The sequence below is a fragment of the Phoenix dactylifera genome, chromosome 2 (genome assembly GCF_009389715.1).
Source record: "Phoenix dactylifera cultivar Barhee BC4 chromosome 2, palm_55x_up_171113_PBpolish2nd_filt_p, whole genome shotgun sequence".
Taxonomy (NCBI): domain Eukaryota; kingdom Viridiplantae; phylum Streptophyta; class Magnoliopsida; order Arecales; family Arecaceae; genus Phoenix; species Phoenix dactylifera.
In genome coordinates this window covers 5,027,913-5,043,837 of record NC_052393.1, presented here as the reverse complement: position 1 = coordinate 5,043,837, position 15,925 = coordinate 5,027,913, and the positions used below count along the sequence as shown (strand labels likewise).

General features: G+C 38.0%; 2 protein-coding genes across 3 annotated transcripts; both read left to right on the top strand.

Annotated features, from left to right (window-relative positions):
• The first annotated feature begins 4,211 nt into the window (after window positions 1-4,211).
• Window positions 4,212-9,528, top strand: LOC103706428 (protein NRT1/ PTR FAMILY 8.3-like). The gene is made up of 5 exons (XM_008790526.4): window positions 4,212-4,437; window positions 6,788-6,893; window positions 7,098-7,315; window positions 7,485-8,029; window positions 8,487-9,528. Exons 1-5 carry the CDS (start codon window positions 4,381-4,383, stop codon window positions 9,295-9,297), a joined length of 1,737 nt encoding a protein of 578 aa, XP_008788748.1. The 5' UTR covers window positions 4,212-4,380; the 3' UTR covers window positions 9,298-9,528.
• A 2,119-nt stretch (window positions 9,529-11,647) lies between these two features.
• On the top strand, window positions 11,648-15,778 carry LOC103706438 (protein NRT1/ PTR FAMILY 8.3-like). Of its 2 annotated transcripts, none has more exons than XM_017842389.3 (5): window positions 11,648-11,977; window positions 13,125-13,230; window positions 13,480-13,697; window positions 13,883-14,436; window positions 14,837-15,778. In XM_017842389.3, the coding sequence occupies exons 1-5, from the start codon at window positions 11,912-11,914 to the stop codon at window positions 15,642-15,644; spliced, it is 1,752 nt and encodes a 583-aa protein (XP_017697878.1). In that variant the 5' UTR covers window positions 11,648-11,911; the 3' UTR covers window positions 15,645-15,778. The 2 variants fall into 2 exon arrangements, with proteins under 2 accessions (XP_017697878.1, XP_008788759.1); XM_008790537.4 differs by having other exon boundaries at window positions 11,650-11,968.
• The last annotated feature ends 147 nt before the right edge of the window (window positions 15,779-15,925 follow it).

Below are 15,925 nucleotides of genomic sequence, written 5' to 3'. Positions count from 1 at the left end.
AATCTGTACGGACATGTATTTAGTCCCACATCAGTTATTTGCTGGTTAAATATTAGGTACTTATACATGATCAAAGAACACAAGTAGTACCTTCCGGCTAGCCATTTTGGGTAAGGTCCCGGTTTGTTACAAATGGTATTAGAGCGGATCTGGTCCATAACCTATGTGGATTATGAGACACTGCAGCACGAATCCATTAGGGCTGACCACGAGTCGATTGTGGTGTTTGTGATTAGATTTGAATGGATTTGAACCCTTAGCTTGACGAGGACGTCAGGGCTTGAACGAAGGGAGTATGTGAGGATTCATGCGGATGTGTATTTAGTCCCACGTCGGTTATTTGCTGGGCAGATCTTAGGTACTTATACAGGATCAAGAAACACAAATAATATCTTCCGGCTAGCCATTTGGGCGAGATCCTGAGTTGTTATACAGATTGATGGCAGTCATAAATTAGAGCAGTCACCAAATTTAGTACATGTTGTTTCTTAAGGGCATCTCCGTGCACCGTGCTCGGCTGCAATCTCTTAGAATGCTATGGGTATCATGCTCTTAGAATGTTTGCATGCCCTTTGTAGTCTTCAATACTAGTTAATCTCTGAACTATTGTTGTGGAGTAGCTCATAAATTAGCCTTCTGGGCTCTTCTGATCACCGCTTGCTAACTTGTGTTTTCACTTCGAGTCTTCAGTGCTAATTGATTGAAGCCACACACCGTCCTACACTGTCATTGCGCTGCAAACATTATGAAATGACTGCTGTTTTCCTTAATAATCACTAGGAATGCAATCTTATCTCCTATCCCTAGAAGCTTTTCTTCTGACGGGATGATAATTGTCACACTTTCAGCCTTCTGTGAAGGAAATTCAGGTCCCTCATCCATGGAAGTGCAAGAGTTTGTCTTCTATTCTGGTTTATATCTAATAGCCTTTTGTAGTGTTGAAGTCATTACTGCTTCCTCAGTTCCTCTGGGTGCAGATCATCAGTTTGATGATGAGAACCCAGCTAAAAAAAGGAGCAAAGTTCTTTCAGCAATCGGTTCTACTGCTGCATAGATGCTGGTGCCCTTAGTTCTAGCATGCTGATAGTGTGGACATGGAAGAAAGGCTAGGCAGTTGGATATGGCATCATTTCTCTTTTTTTATCTCTCTCTCTTTCTCTCTCTTTCTTCTTTTTTTTTTTTTATAGTTAGGATGGGTGATTCATATCTGACGAGTACGAATGCATCCAATAAAATTAGAAACTCTTTGTTTGACTTTTGGCCATAAGGTGCTTCTTGGTTAAAGCATTTATTTATAGGGTGTGAGAACCTTCGAGCAGTCCATTAAAGAGAGCTTTTCAGGTATTTGTAACTTGCTTGCCCAAGGCCAGCCTGACAGCAGCTAATAATTGCTTGCATGAGGTGCAAGACAGAGACTTTAACATCCCAGGAACACGAAAATAGCACGTACTAAGCAGCTCTAGTAACTCTGGTATTCAAGATCCATTAGTACAATATTGATACAGTACAGTATAAATTTTTTTTAATATATCAAATATCGGTACGTCATCCATACTAAATATCATTACCAAAACGATATGGTATGCTATGCATGAATCATACCGATATTCTTTAATTTTTTTTTAAAAAAACTAAATTAGAATCTCTCGTTAGCTTGAACTTGTATGTATCTTGGTGAATAAATCTCTAAATTCCCAAATTTCTAATTTTAGCAAGCCAGGCCACTTAAATGTCTAAATCATTTTGTCCGTGTCTTTCGGATTTTTGACCCAAGCTGCAGCTTTTGTCGGATTTAGATTGCGAGCAGGCAGCGTTTACAGTCGTTGGAAATTATGCGTAGCCGCCCGCGTGGAGTTGAAAATACTTTCGAGGTTATTTCCAATCTAGTTGGTTAGCGTTGTCCATTCAACTGCGTATGCCGAAACGTGCGACGAATCTGTTGAACGAGGGAGTGTGATGGATACCAAGATTGGATCTTTCTCCATCGCTCCTACTTAACTCTCTTTGGCTTCCAAGGGCTAAGTTTCATGTTATGGGTCTAAGTCTACAGCACGTTGATTGCTAAGCTAGCGACAAGTTATTTAGGTGGTGGGCTTGGACTCACTCAGCTGCAAAGAATGAGAAGTTGATCTCAAGCTCCTCAGTACTTCACATTGGACAGCTCATGATCTTGTTGGGGAATTACTTGAGTTCAATAGTTGTCACATTTGTGAGTAGGCCAGGGTGGATGGATACCAGATAATTCGGATGAGGGGCATTTTGATTATTTCTTGTGGTTGATGGTAGGGCTCTATGTTTTTGCTTTTAAATTAATTTTAGAGCTATTTAACATGTGGTCCCTTTGTGGACCATTTTTTAAATTTTTGGTCCCTCCCTCATCCGCCACCATGTTAGGCATGTACGGTGCGTGCGCCTTTTAAGGGACCAGAAATTAAAAAGAATATACCTAATGGATCGGATGTTAAAAAGTTGGCAGATGGAGATTTTTCTGTTAGAGTTCGATTCGCATGGGGACTGGTCATCAAGTCCCCTTAATTTTGTTGCTTATCTTTTTTGTGCTAGGAGATTTACCTCAAAGAGAATAATGTTGTTGTAACAATTCAAGATTTCATCCAAAAAGACTAGTGGAAAAGTATTTTTTATATTTCTTAGTAACCACTGTGTAATCAATTATGAGACTGGAAAGTTACTTACAAAGTGGAAAGACATGATGGGAGATAAAAAGCTAATGATATTAATGTAGAACTACAAGGCCCATAATAACTTCACATTTTTACTGCTTAAATGTAGTTGGTGATTCGAAGTTCTATAAGGATTGCATATTCTTAATGCAGTCGAGTGTAATTCATCAATTTTAAAAGGTTGAGTTAGGGATCAGAGAGTTTTTTTCTCTTGATTCGCTTGTCGAAAAAAGAAGTATAGAATTCTTCTTCAGTGAAGTTGTCACATGTTACAGAGTGTGCTTGGTCCTATAAAAACAGAGTCAATTTTATGCTTATTTTCATAAAATATAGCTAAGCAACATGGGGTTAGGAATCCATTGACTAAAAATAAAACGTAGCGGAAGGTGGCAGGTCGTTAGTACGCTGGGGCCGGGAATGCGGACTGCAGAAATCGCGTGAGGAAAGCTGTCTTTTTGAATACAGCCAGTTAGTTTCCAGTCTATTTAAGATGGTGAAGTTTGTCGAAGCCGGATTAGCGGGGAGAAAAAGAAACCAACAAAGACGAGCAAGAGGGAGGCTTTTTCACGTAACTCATTTGGTCCCCACCGAGAATTTTTTTTGTGGCTGAAATATTTTCTTCCAACAAATTAATGTCTAAATATATAATGTTTAAAAAATATTTTTTGTGTATTTAGTTTACTATAAAAAAGTAGAAATTCTCTATTCCTAATTACTACAGTACATAACATACAAATATCGGAAATAGCAGGAAAAAAAATCCTAGTATGGATAGGTCTTAGATCTATTTACTTTGTCGAAAAGAGGACGAAATTTTCTGAATCTTTTTTTGTTATTTTTGTTAGATTCAAGTCTAACAAAAATAATATTCTACAACTAACAACTCATTTATTTTCAAATTAATATGTGACTTAACATTTATTTTTCTAAAAAAATAATATAAAATACTTGTTATAAAATAAAATATTCTATTGTATCTAAAAGTTTAAGAAAATTTTTTGCAGAAAAATATCTTTAATTTCCAGCTGAGAAGAATTGAACTTTTCTATATTCCATATAAATTTTTCTTTCTCATAAAATATTTTTTTATAAAAAACTATTTATATATAAATTTCAACTATATATATATATATTGACTTTTTTTTTGCGCTTTTCTTTCTGCGAGCCAAACTTGTCCCTTTCTTTACACCGTCTTCTCCGAGTCTGCATGTACGCTGGCCTTCGAATCTTTCGATGCTAATGACAAGCTAAAATATCTCCAAAAATCCGGACCCACGTACAATCATCTAGAATGACACCAGTATTGTGGCATGTATAATAATTTTAAAATCATGGGAATCCAAGCCCATGACATTTTCTCATTACCTTTACTTGCCCAAGTAGTATCATCACCATGTGAAGGTCATGTTATTCTCTAGCAAAAAAAAAAAAAAGAAGGTCATGTTATGTGATTGTCCCCAACGATAGGCCCATTTGCATCGACTCTACCTAACCAATTTAAAATGCCGAAAATAGCTGTGTGGCAGGAGGTCAGCTTCATCACAGTCGTGAGAGAACATGGACTAGAGTTAAAGAAAAAAAAATCAACGGAGGAAACGGGACGCTAGCGGACGGTGGGATTAAAGGGACCTCATTGAAGCCTTTGAGAGGAAGAGAGGCACTGGGTCTGGAAACCAAGAGTCTCAACCATTCTCCAGCAATGGAGCACGAGGATTCTGTGGAGAAAGGAGAAGCAAGGCCTCTGCTTTCTAATAAGGCACGATCATCTCTGTTTGCAATCATTGGCTTTTTTTCTCTCAAAAATCTCTGATTTTTGCTTCTCCAAAATTTCTTATTAGAATTAGTTCTCAATATATGTCTGAAATTGTTTGTCTGAATTTCATGTGGACAGATTTGTTTTTATTTGGATTTGGATGGGATTTAGCATTCCTTGTTGGTGGCAGAAACTGGATCATCATAAGACTCTGTTGTAAATTTTGGTTAATTGTTTATTGTGATGGAACTGCTGAATTTAAATTTACAGGGCCGCCTGCAAAGAGGCAACTGGAGGTTTCGCCCAAGTAAAACGTAGTAATTATGATCATAGTGGAGTTGGAAAAGTTCTCAGTCAACATTATTTCATTGTTTATTTTCTTGCATCTTGCTGCCTGGAATTGCAGTTCCCTACAACGATTCAGTATCATAAGCATAATGATTTAGTGCGTGAACCCAACTACAGGGGATTGACTTTATGATCCTTCTCTCCCAACTTCTATCCTTGTCATATTAGGTCTTCATCCTTTTTTTCCCCCTTTATCAGTACAAATCCAATTCTGAATTGTTTCCAAATCCAAACCATCCTACTCCTTTAAGCAACCATTTTAGTGCTATTTCTGAGCTTCCTTGAAAGTGCTGTTTCCTACCTTATTAATTGTCATTTTACAAGATATCCATCTTAACAATTAAATATTATGAAACTGATCTTATATGTTAGGTCACTCTTATTGATTGACATTATTCCAGTTCATACAAAGTTGTGAGCCTTACAATTGTTCTACATAATTTACGCTCGAAAGTCCTAAGTGCAGACACTACGCTGAAAACCTCCCCATAACCCTTCCAACCCGATCCAGGGTAGTTAGTTTGTCGCTCTTTATTGCATAACATTATGTATAAGAATAACTAGGAGTTAAAAGGGACAATTGTGTTCTGTGGGATATCTCTTAGAGGTTCAAATTTGATTCGCTTTCGAATAAAATAGCATCCATTGTAGTCAGCTAATTTCAAGACATGTCGTTGCATCTTTCCTGCATGATTCCAACTCAAACTCAAAATTTGCCGTGGTTTTTGCCTTGCCAATCGACACAATCATTAAATTATGCCTTCACAGTTCATAGATTGTGAACGTCAGCATCAGATTTTATGTATGAGATGCAAAATTTGTTGACAGAAAAAGTAACAGTAGATACATGGGTTGAGATGATCCTTTTCTTCTTATTTATTTTTTGGAGAAATACTGTGGTATTGCCACCTTATGGGTTTGAAAGAAGAACCTCTCCTCAACTCATGCACTGAAGAAAGGGTTGCCAACCAGCTGGCTCAAAGTCTCTTGTATCAAAGTAGTGATCTTTTGACTCCCTTTTGTTGAATGGAGAAAAGCATCTCAGTTTCAAGGTGCATAAGGGCATAAAATCTCTACGATGTTTTCTATTTTAGAGATTAATGCAATTTTAGATAGATGACAAAATTTCTGTGAGAACAGACTTGGACTGATTAATGTGGGGCCCTGCTGCTTAGCGATCTGTTTCTCAAACAAGGTTACAAACACTTAGTATTCTCTGCTTAATGTGGGGAAAAATTGAAAGCTCAAGAAGAGAAAGTAGAACAAGAAATAAACAATATTCTATTTCTCAAACAAGGTTACAAAGGGACTAATTTGGAGATACTCAACACAACAATTCCTCACTTGGTTGTCCCACTTACAAACTGACTGAATGCAAGACTCTATGACTCTCTGTACGCCCTTACCTAAATATACTACAATACCCCAAAAGACACAAGTATTAAACACTTACATAGAACTGTAAGGGACATCATTTACAAATACTTAGAGCCACATTCATGAATGCTAAATTAATACATCAAGACTGATTTATACTTCATCAAACTTTGATTTACTTTCCGACAATTTTGGCACTCCCATTGCACTCCTCACCACACATGCACGCATGCGCGCGTGCACACACACACACACACACACACACACACACACACAGAGAGAGAGAGAGAGAGAGAGAGAGAGAGAGTCATGAAAAGTGCACTTTGATCACAACTTAAGACATGCAAAGTAAGAGAATGTTGTTACAGCTCTGAAGTTCTCTTTTGGTTGATAATCACAAACTGCGTATTACTGATATGCTCTTTACTTCTTTTAGTGATCCATACTATTATAAAAAGAAAAATTCTTTCCCTATTGATATAGTGCCATATATGCTTCTTACCTTCATGGACATTTGATATTCTCTTATAGTAATTAATTATATGATCATGAAAAAAATGAAGAAACTAACAGAACATTACCAGTAGAATTTCTTTATTATTCATGCTGATACTTGGTCGCCTTTCAGAGTTATTCATCAAGCTACCATGAAGGTGACAGATCATTGGAAGTAGAACAGCAGTCCCGGTCGCAGCAAAAACCTAGCAACTCAAAGGCACCGGCAATTATTTTGGGTATGATCCCATTCTATACTTGTTTATTAGAGATACATCTTTCTAATGTATATGGATGCAATTACTACTGTATATTTCTTGTGAAGCACAGGGATAGAAGCCTATAGTTTGCAATTTTGCATATATACTTAATGGCTGAACTGTAATCTAGAGGAATTGAATTTACTGTAGTCAAATGCTTACGTAAATACATTGATCATGTAGGGTTCAATTTCTTAGACAGTGCGGCGTTCAATGGCATTGGTGCAAATTTAGTTGTATATCTTCACAGCATTCTTCATGTGGGCAGTGCTGCAAGTGCAGCAGAAGTTTCTAATTGGACTGGAACAAGTTATTCCACATCGTTGATTGGAGCCGTCATAGCTGATTCATATCTGGGAAATTACAAAACAATCTTGTTTTCCCATATCATATATCTCATCGTATGTCAGATTTATAACCCTTCATTTCTCATTCCCAGATTTCTTTTATGGTGTTCCTTTTCTTTGATAAAAGCAATTTTGTACTTTTCCTCAATTGATAAAAGTAATTTTATACTGGTTTATTCTGATTATTCTTCTGTTCTGATCTGCATTTCTTAAACACTGGTAGGGGATGGTAACAATCACCTTCTTTGCTCTCTCTCCATCATTAAAGCCTCCTGCATGTGAAGGGGGTTCATGTCCCCCAGCAAATGGAGTTCAAAAATTTGTATTCTTTTCTGGGTTGTATCTTGTTGCCTTTGGGAGTGGCGGAGTCAAGTCAGCATTGCTTCCTTTTGGTGCAGACCAGTTCGATGATGAGAAACCAGCAGAGAAAGAGAAGAAGGGGGCATTTTTCAGTCTGTTCTATCTCTCTGTCACCTTAGGATTTTTTACTTCGGGCATTTTGATAGTCTGGATACAAATAAACATAGATTGGGCCCTTGGATTTGGGATTGCAACTTTTCTTGTATTTGTAGCCCTCTGGGCCTTTCTCTTAGGAACACCGAGTTATCGGATGCGGATGCCAACTGGCAGCCCTTTGAAGAGTGTTTTTCAGGTACTGGTTGCTGCTTTCAGGAAGAGGAACTTAGAAGTTCCCAGGGATGTCAGTCTCTTGTACGAGGAGAAAGACAAGTCGATGCAACAGAGATTAGCGCATACCAATGAATTCAGGTACTTTTACATAGTTGTTATTCTTGAGATTGCTCCACCCATTACAATAGAACATAATGTTAGTGACAAGTCATTAAATTGCAACAAATCCGATTGAATTTATATTACCAAGTCAAAGTCAAGATGGTAGATGGTTTTCTTTGCATGTATATGTACACGCACATACACACGTTAAAACTACAGGATCAACACCAGGTGCTAAATATGGCTGTTTACCACCTTAAAGCATCGACTTTGATTATATACTGTCGTAATGGGTTGAACTCGGGTATATGCCCTTTTTTTTATACCATTGATCTTCACACATTTTTCTAGATCCATAGTCATTATCTTGTGGATGAAGCCTGATTTCATTCTTAGGTTCTATATCTTGCCTTACCCTTCCTTTCTGCATTCAATTCAAGACTTCGCAAAGGAATAGAAAATGACCTATTAAGATTTTGCATCACTTTCTCAGGTTTCTAGACAAAGCTGCTACTGTTCTTGATTCAGATTTGAAGGATGGTCGTTCTCATAGTTTATGGAGACTGTGTCCCATCAGTAAAGTGGAGGAGCTGAAGATACTTCTACGCTTGCTTCCGATATGGGCAACCGGCGTCATCTATTCAGCTGCATGTGTTCAACTGTTTACAACTTTCATCCAACAAGGGACTGTAATGGACACCAGGGTTGGTTCCGTCTCCATCCCTCCAGCATCCTTGGGTTCTTTCGAAGTGATATGCGTCATGGTTTGGGTCATTTTCTATGATAAAATCATAGGCCCGGCAACTAAAAGCCACTTTGGGAATGGAGCTGGACTTTCCCAGCTGCAACGGATGGGAATCGGCCGTGTTCTAATAATCCTAACAATGGCAACAGCTGCTTATGTGGAGATGAGGAGGTTGGAGAGGGTCAAGGCTGGTGAACCGCAACTAAGTATTTTGTGGCAACTTCCTCAGCTATTCATTCAGGCTGGCTCGGACGTCTTCAGTAATATCACCCAGCTTGAATTCTTCTATGGCCAGGCACCTGAATCAATGAAGAGCTTGTGCACAGCACTGGCACTGCTCTCGATCTCACTAGGCAGTTACTTGAGCTCTCTTGTCGTCACAATCATTGCAGCCATAACAACAGGAGGAGGGGAACTAGGCTGGATGCCTGATGATCTGAACAAAGGGCACCTTGACTACTATTTCTTGGCGTGGGCAGGCCTATGTGCATTAAATTTTTTCATATATCTTGCTTTTGCAAGGAAGTACACTCTGAAGAAAGTCATTTCAGGAAGTTGAAGTTGTAGTCAGAAAAATTAGCCTACAAAATTGAATTGCTGATGCTATGATGAATTAGAAGTTCTTCTCATTACAGTTGTGTATAGCTGCAGCAATATCCTTATAAGCGAATTGTTTCTTGTGTCCTTAATGGATTTTGTAGAGTTGTATCAGTATAATTGAACGAATTGTCATGTTTTCTGAAAGCATATTTTGAAAAGCGATAATTATATCAACATCTTTGTGCTCAAATTCTTCTCTCAAAAAATGAAGTGCTCAAATTTCTGAGAATAAGTCTGCTTAAATGTTTACTGGGTGAGATAAGTCTGACATGCTGCAGCTTAAATATAGAGTTTCAGTATTGCATATATCTGGTGATGTAAAGTTATATTATTGCAGGCATTTTCTTGGTGCAGTCTAATCTAATCTGACTGTTTCGGTGGAGCGGCCGATGTGAGACTCTCGCTTTTTTTTTTTTTGGCAGGAAAATACAAGAGAGGTTTTTTCTTTGATAAGAAAAAAGTATACAAGAAAAATTGGTATTGGGAGAGAAAGGTATATAGTTGTCTGAGAGCCCCAACATTATTCTAGAGGGAGACTCCAAGACGGTTATCAAATAGCTTATCAGAGCTCTGTCCAACTCAATTTTCTCTCACCTTATCCTAGATAACATGATGAGGTTATCTCCACTTTTAGTCATTTTAGGATCATTCGCATTTACAGGACGATGAACAGGGCGGTTGATTGAGTAGCCTTTTATGTGGCTAACCATTCAAGCTCAATTATGTGGTACTCAGCCTAATAGATTTGGTTTCAGTAATGAAATGTTACTCATACTAATGCCACAAGATGTATATGCTCTAGGGAAATCTAAATGTGCTGCTTAAACCCAAAAAATGAAAAAAAAGAAAAGAAAAGAAAGTTGCACAGTTAATAGCAAGGTGCAGGGCGAGATGGTAAAGTTTGTAACGACCAATAAGAATCGAAGAAAATCAACATAAAATCAGTAACAGGATTTTTCATGTAGTTCTTAATGAAATTAATTTATTTTGTTGCAGCGCCGCGCTTCTTGAGACCATTTCAAATATCCATTCATCACCATCTATGCACATTGGCCATAAAATTTCCCAGTTCTATTCAAATTATCTCCAGCTAATGTTTGGCCCGCAAAAGGAGAACCATTGAATTCTTTTAATAGAAAAGGCGATCTTTGTTAATAAAAAAGAAAACTATTGGGGCACTTGAAAGGGGTTTTGAGCCAAGTGAAAATTCCTTTCATCTTGTTGCGAAATAGGAAAGCTTTGGACTGTAATGTCTGGCCGTGCGTGGGCGGACACCCGAGCTTTTAGCGTTACAAATAGGTAATGATAAAAAATTCAAATCCAAATCCCAGGCGAGTTACCATTGTTTTTGGTCTAACCTCTGTCAGCTCACGCTGGGTTAGTGTATCCTGTTTCTTTTCTTTTCTTTTCCTTTTGGGAAACAGAGAAATGCCCTAGAAAAATTGAAATCTCAAAAATAAGCTCACCTCAGCATCAACCCTTAAAAGTCCAATTATGATAGTTTCAATGATTTGCAAGCCAATCTGTTGAAGTACTTTGGACTCGTTTGGTTTGCAGAAAAAAGAGGAGAAAAAGTATGCTTAATGGGACATGCAGAAGTGCTTCTTCGTGTTTTCTTGAAGTTTTCAAACAAGAGCGATCAAGTAATTTTTTCATAAAAATAAAATTTTCACATTTTGTAGAAAACAAAAATTTATGCGGAATATGAAAAAATCTAATTTTCACTAGCTAAAAATTAGAACAATCCAAAATACCCTAAAGCTTTTAGGTAAAATAGGATAAGATTTTTTTATTAAGAATAAAATAAGTAATTTACATAACTTTCTCATACTCAACCAAATATATGCCGTTCTGGAACGTGTTATTTCTTACGGTTAATCAAATCTTAAAAAATTACTTTTTCATGCATTATATACTCAAGCATTGATTTTCTATAATAGTGAAAGAAAATTTTTTCTACAGGCGGAAAATTATTGGCTTTTTCTAGTGTGTCCCATATTATTTCAATTACTATCCTCCCATTGTTTCTAATATTTCTCTACACTTTAGGCTGTGATTGTTTGTAATAAATTAGTTGCTCTTACCTCTCTTCTTCCAAGTCTTGGGAGTCGTGCCCAAGATCACATGGTTCTTCAAATGATTGGTCGCATCTGTTATCATATCTAAAATTAAATATGGCGTTTTTGTGCATCTGAGCAGGGAGTACACGACTTCCGGATGTTGGATGCCAGCTAACGCTTGATTGTTTTATTAGGATGTGATCATGCGGAAATTATGCCAAGGCTCGTAACCTCCGCCGGCTCCACCAACCAACCTAACTTATTAAGAATACCAGTAATTGCGGTGGAGCCGAAGACCAACTTGGTGTTTCAGCGTTCAACGTTGCAAGGACGTGGACAGGATTGGAAAAAAAACTTCACTCGAGGAAAAGTGTCACCGGCGGTCCGGTCTCCACTAGAGGAAGGAAGGGGACGGAAAGAGGCCTCAAAGATTGGGACTCGAAAGCAAGGAGTTTTTTTTTTCTTTTTAACCCCTCCCAGAAAAAGGCTTGGAGTTTTCATTGCTCTCTTGCAATGGAGCACGGGGATTCGTTAGAGAGAGGGGAAACGAGGCCTTTACTGCTAAACAAGGTAATCTCAGTATGTACTCTCCAATTTTTGTAGATCTCCCTTCTTCTTCTTCTTCTTCAAGTTATTCTAAGCTTATTTTTGACAAAAGAAGTAAAAAAAAAAAAGAAGCTAGGCACATCCTACCATCTTCACTGACTACTGCTTTTAATTGACAATCATTGAGCTCCTCTATGGTGACAAAAAAAAAAGTTGCTATTTTTTTGCCTAAATAATTAGAATTGTACAAGGAATTCATCTCAAAGTGTAAACGTCTACAGCACTCATCATATGTTCTTGAACTTCTCTATTGTTTGGATTCATACAAAGTTGCGAGACACCATTGTTCCATGAAACTTTACTCACAAGTGCTAATGACGTTTCTGAAATCCACACACAAGGCGACTCCTTGTATCTAACCTTTGTAACTAATATAATTTACTGAATCCATCTTTATCTGTTGCATCGTATTGTGTTAATGAAGAAATTAGAGTAAGAAAAAAATCCTTCCTATGTAGTTCTAATACGATGTCTTATCTTTGTTTTTGCCTCTATAATCAACTCATCCAATTGCAAAACCATATGGTTTAAAAGTTGTGGATAGATCCATTAGTTTTACTGATGACATATGTAGATGTTGTCAGCACAAATGGTGATAGTTGATGCAGGGCTTGACTTTGATATGTGATCTTTGAGTCCTTTCTTTTGTTCAGTGGAATATATGGTATGGATATGTATCAGAGGTAGGCATGCCATAAGTTCTTGGGATGTCTTACTAGTTTAGATATCATGCAATTTTAGTTAGATGAGAATGCACTTTGGTCATAATTAAGTAAAGAGAAGGGTGGAGATTACTTTCTAGCTCAAGATGGTCTGTTTCAGCCCACAACCATGGTCATTCTCTTTACTTAGTGCTGCATAATTTTAAAAGAAGAAAAACAAAATTCCTTAAAAAAGTTCTCCATACTTCTAGGAAAAAGTTTCTCTCCTCATCAATATAGTTCCATTTAAACTCCTTGCTTTCATCTACATACAATACTATCTCTGTTTTTCTTCTAGCAATTAAACTTTGTGCTATCTGTCGTAAACAATTATTTCACGAACAAACGAAGAAACTTGAGGGATGTACCGCATTAGAAGATCATTATTATTCATGCTGCTACTTGGCTTTGTCTTTCAGAATTATTCATCAAGCAACTGCGAAGATGACAGATCATCGGCAGTACATCATGGGCCATGCCTGCAGCATAAACCTAGTATTTGGAAGGCACCAGCAATTATATTGGGTATGCTTTTGTTCCTTTCTTTGTCAGCTGGATAAAACATTCTAAAGTACAATTCCTGAAGAGAAAAATTCTAGAATAATATATATTGGTGTTCCACATTTTTCATGAGAAGTTTGAGAAATAGAAGCTACAATTTGCAGATATGTTTATTCATGTAACATAAGGCCCATTATGATTAAATGTATCATGGTCACGGGCTACTTCTGTAAATGTATAACATCTACTTACATGAACACATTGTTCTTGTAGGACTCGTCTGTTTAGATAGTGCAGCTTTCAATGGCGTTGGTGCAAATTTAGTTGTATACCTTCACAGCATCCTTCATGAAAGCAGTGCTTCGAGTGCAGCAAATGTCGCTACCTGGAGTGGAACAACTTATTTCACATCATTGGTCGGAGCTGTAATAGCTGATTCAGTCTGGGGGAATTTCAAAACAATCAAAATCTCCCTCATGATTTATCTTCTTGTATGTCAGATTTATAACCCCTTATATCTCATTCCTAAAGTATTTATACGTGCATATATATTTGCATGCTTACATGCTTATTTACATATAGATAGGTAACCATATTGTGGCTTGTTCTTTAGTCATATATTTCAACAATTATCATGCTTTGTCTACTCTGATATGCTTTCCTTAATCATTGCTAGGGGATGATCACAATAACTTTCTGTGCTTTCTCCCCATCTTTAAAGCCTCCAGCGTGTGAAGGAAGCTCATGCCACCCAGCAAGTGGAGCTCAAAATCTTGCTTTCTTTTCTGGGTTGTATCTTGTTGCCTTTGGGAGTGGAGGAATCAAGTCAACACTGCTTCCTTTTGGTGCGGACCAGTTCAATGATGAGAAACCAGCAGAAAGAGAAAAGAAGGGGTCTTTCTTCAGTTGGTTCTATCTCTGCATCACCTTAGGATTTTTCACTTCGGTCACTTTAATAGTCTGGATACAACAAAATGTCAATTGGGCATTAGGGTTCGGCATTGCAACTACGTGCATCTTTCTAGCTCTAGGAGCCTTTATCTTAGGAACACCAACTTATAGGGTGCGGACGCCAAGCGGCAGCCCTTTGAATAGTGTTCTTCAGGTTGTGGTTTCCTCTTTCAAGAAGGTGAACTTGGAAGTTCCCCAGGATGGCAGTCTCTTGTACGAGGAGAATAAAAACTCGCATGATTTGGCACAGCAGAGATTAGCACATACTGATGGATTCAGGTAGTTGTACTTGGCAAGGCTCCACCAATAACTAAAGAAATATGATGCTAGTGAGTGGTTATTTGGATTGCAGTAAATCTGGACTAACATATATTTTCATCTCAATATGTTCATTTGAAAAAAAAAATCAATATGACCCATTTACGAAATCAATTTGTCTACCACCTTAAAGCACTGTTTTAGATTTTTGTCTTGATTGGTTGAATTTGGAGAAGCCCTTTCTCTAATATGTTTTTATCTTCACCCATTTCACTAGATCCACGGTCGCCGGTTTTGTAGATGTGAAGCCTAATGCTGTTTCTGATTTTACCTTTTGCTTGCTCCCCCTTTCTACATATACTTTCAGAAGTTCCCAAAAGACGCAACATTTGCTTATCAAGATTCTGCATTTTGTTCTCAGGTTTTTAGACAAAGCTGCTGTTGTTTCTGATTTGGATTTGAAGGATGGTGATTCTAGGAGTTCATGGAGGCTATGTACTGTTACTCAAGTGGAGGAGTTAAAGATACTGCTACGCTTGCTTCCTATATGGGCAACTGGTGTCATCTATGCAGCTGCATGTGTTCAATTGTTCACAACTTTCATCCAACAAGGGAGTGCCATGAACACCAGGATCGGGTCCTTCTCCGTCCCTCCAGCATCCTTGGCTTCATTTGAAGTGATTTGCGTCATGATTTGGGTCGTTCTCTATGACAAAATCATAGTCCCAGCAACTAGAATTTACTTCAGAAATGGAACTGGACTTTCCCTGCTGCAGCGCTTGGGAATTGGCCGTTTTCTAATAATCCTGACAATGGCAACAGCTGCATATGTGGAGGCAAGGAGATTGGGGAGTGTCCAGACCGGCGAACCTATAAGCATTATGTGGCAACTTCCTCAGTTTTTTATTCAAGCAGGCTCAGATGTCTTCAGCAATATTACGCTGCTGGAGTTCTTCTATGGTCAGGCACCTGAAAGAATGAAGAGCATGTGCACTGCACTTGCGCTGCTCTCAACCTCACTTGGAAGCTACTTGAGCTCTCTTGTTGTCACACTTGTTGCAGCTATAACAACCAGAGGAGGGGAACCAGGGTGGATCTCGGATGATGTGAACAAAGGCCACCTAGACTACTATTTCTTGCTGTGGGCAGCCCTATGTGCATTGAATTTTTCTGTCTATCTTGCTTTTGCAAGGAAGTACACACCCAAGACAGTCATTATGGAGCATTGAAGATGGCTTTTTTTTATTTTTTTATTTTGGAGCAAAAGCTCAAGATGTAGTTAAGTTGCCAGCAAAATTTTATTTCGTGTATTATGATGCGGACCCAAAAAAAATAATAACACCATTTGGAATCATCCGAGATATATAACAGTATCTTGTATGTGGAGCCTAAACCAAAGGGTTACCCACATACCAAAGATTTCAGAAAAACTTTGCACTCAGCACTTTCAGCTTGTCTTTATGCAGAGCTCATAGTCAGGCCCTTCTGTTTGGTGGTTTGCATGAAGTGA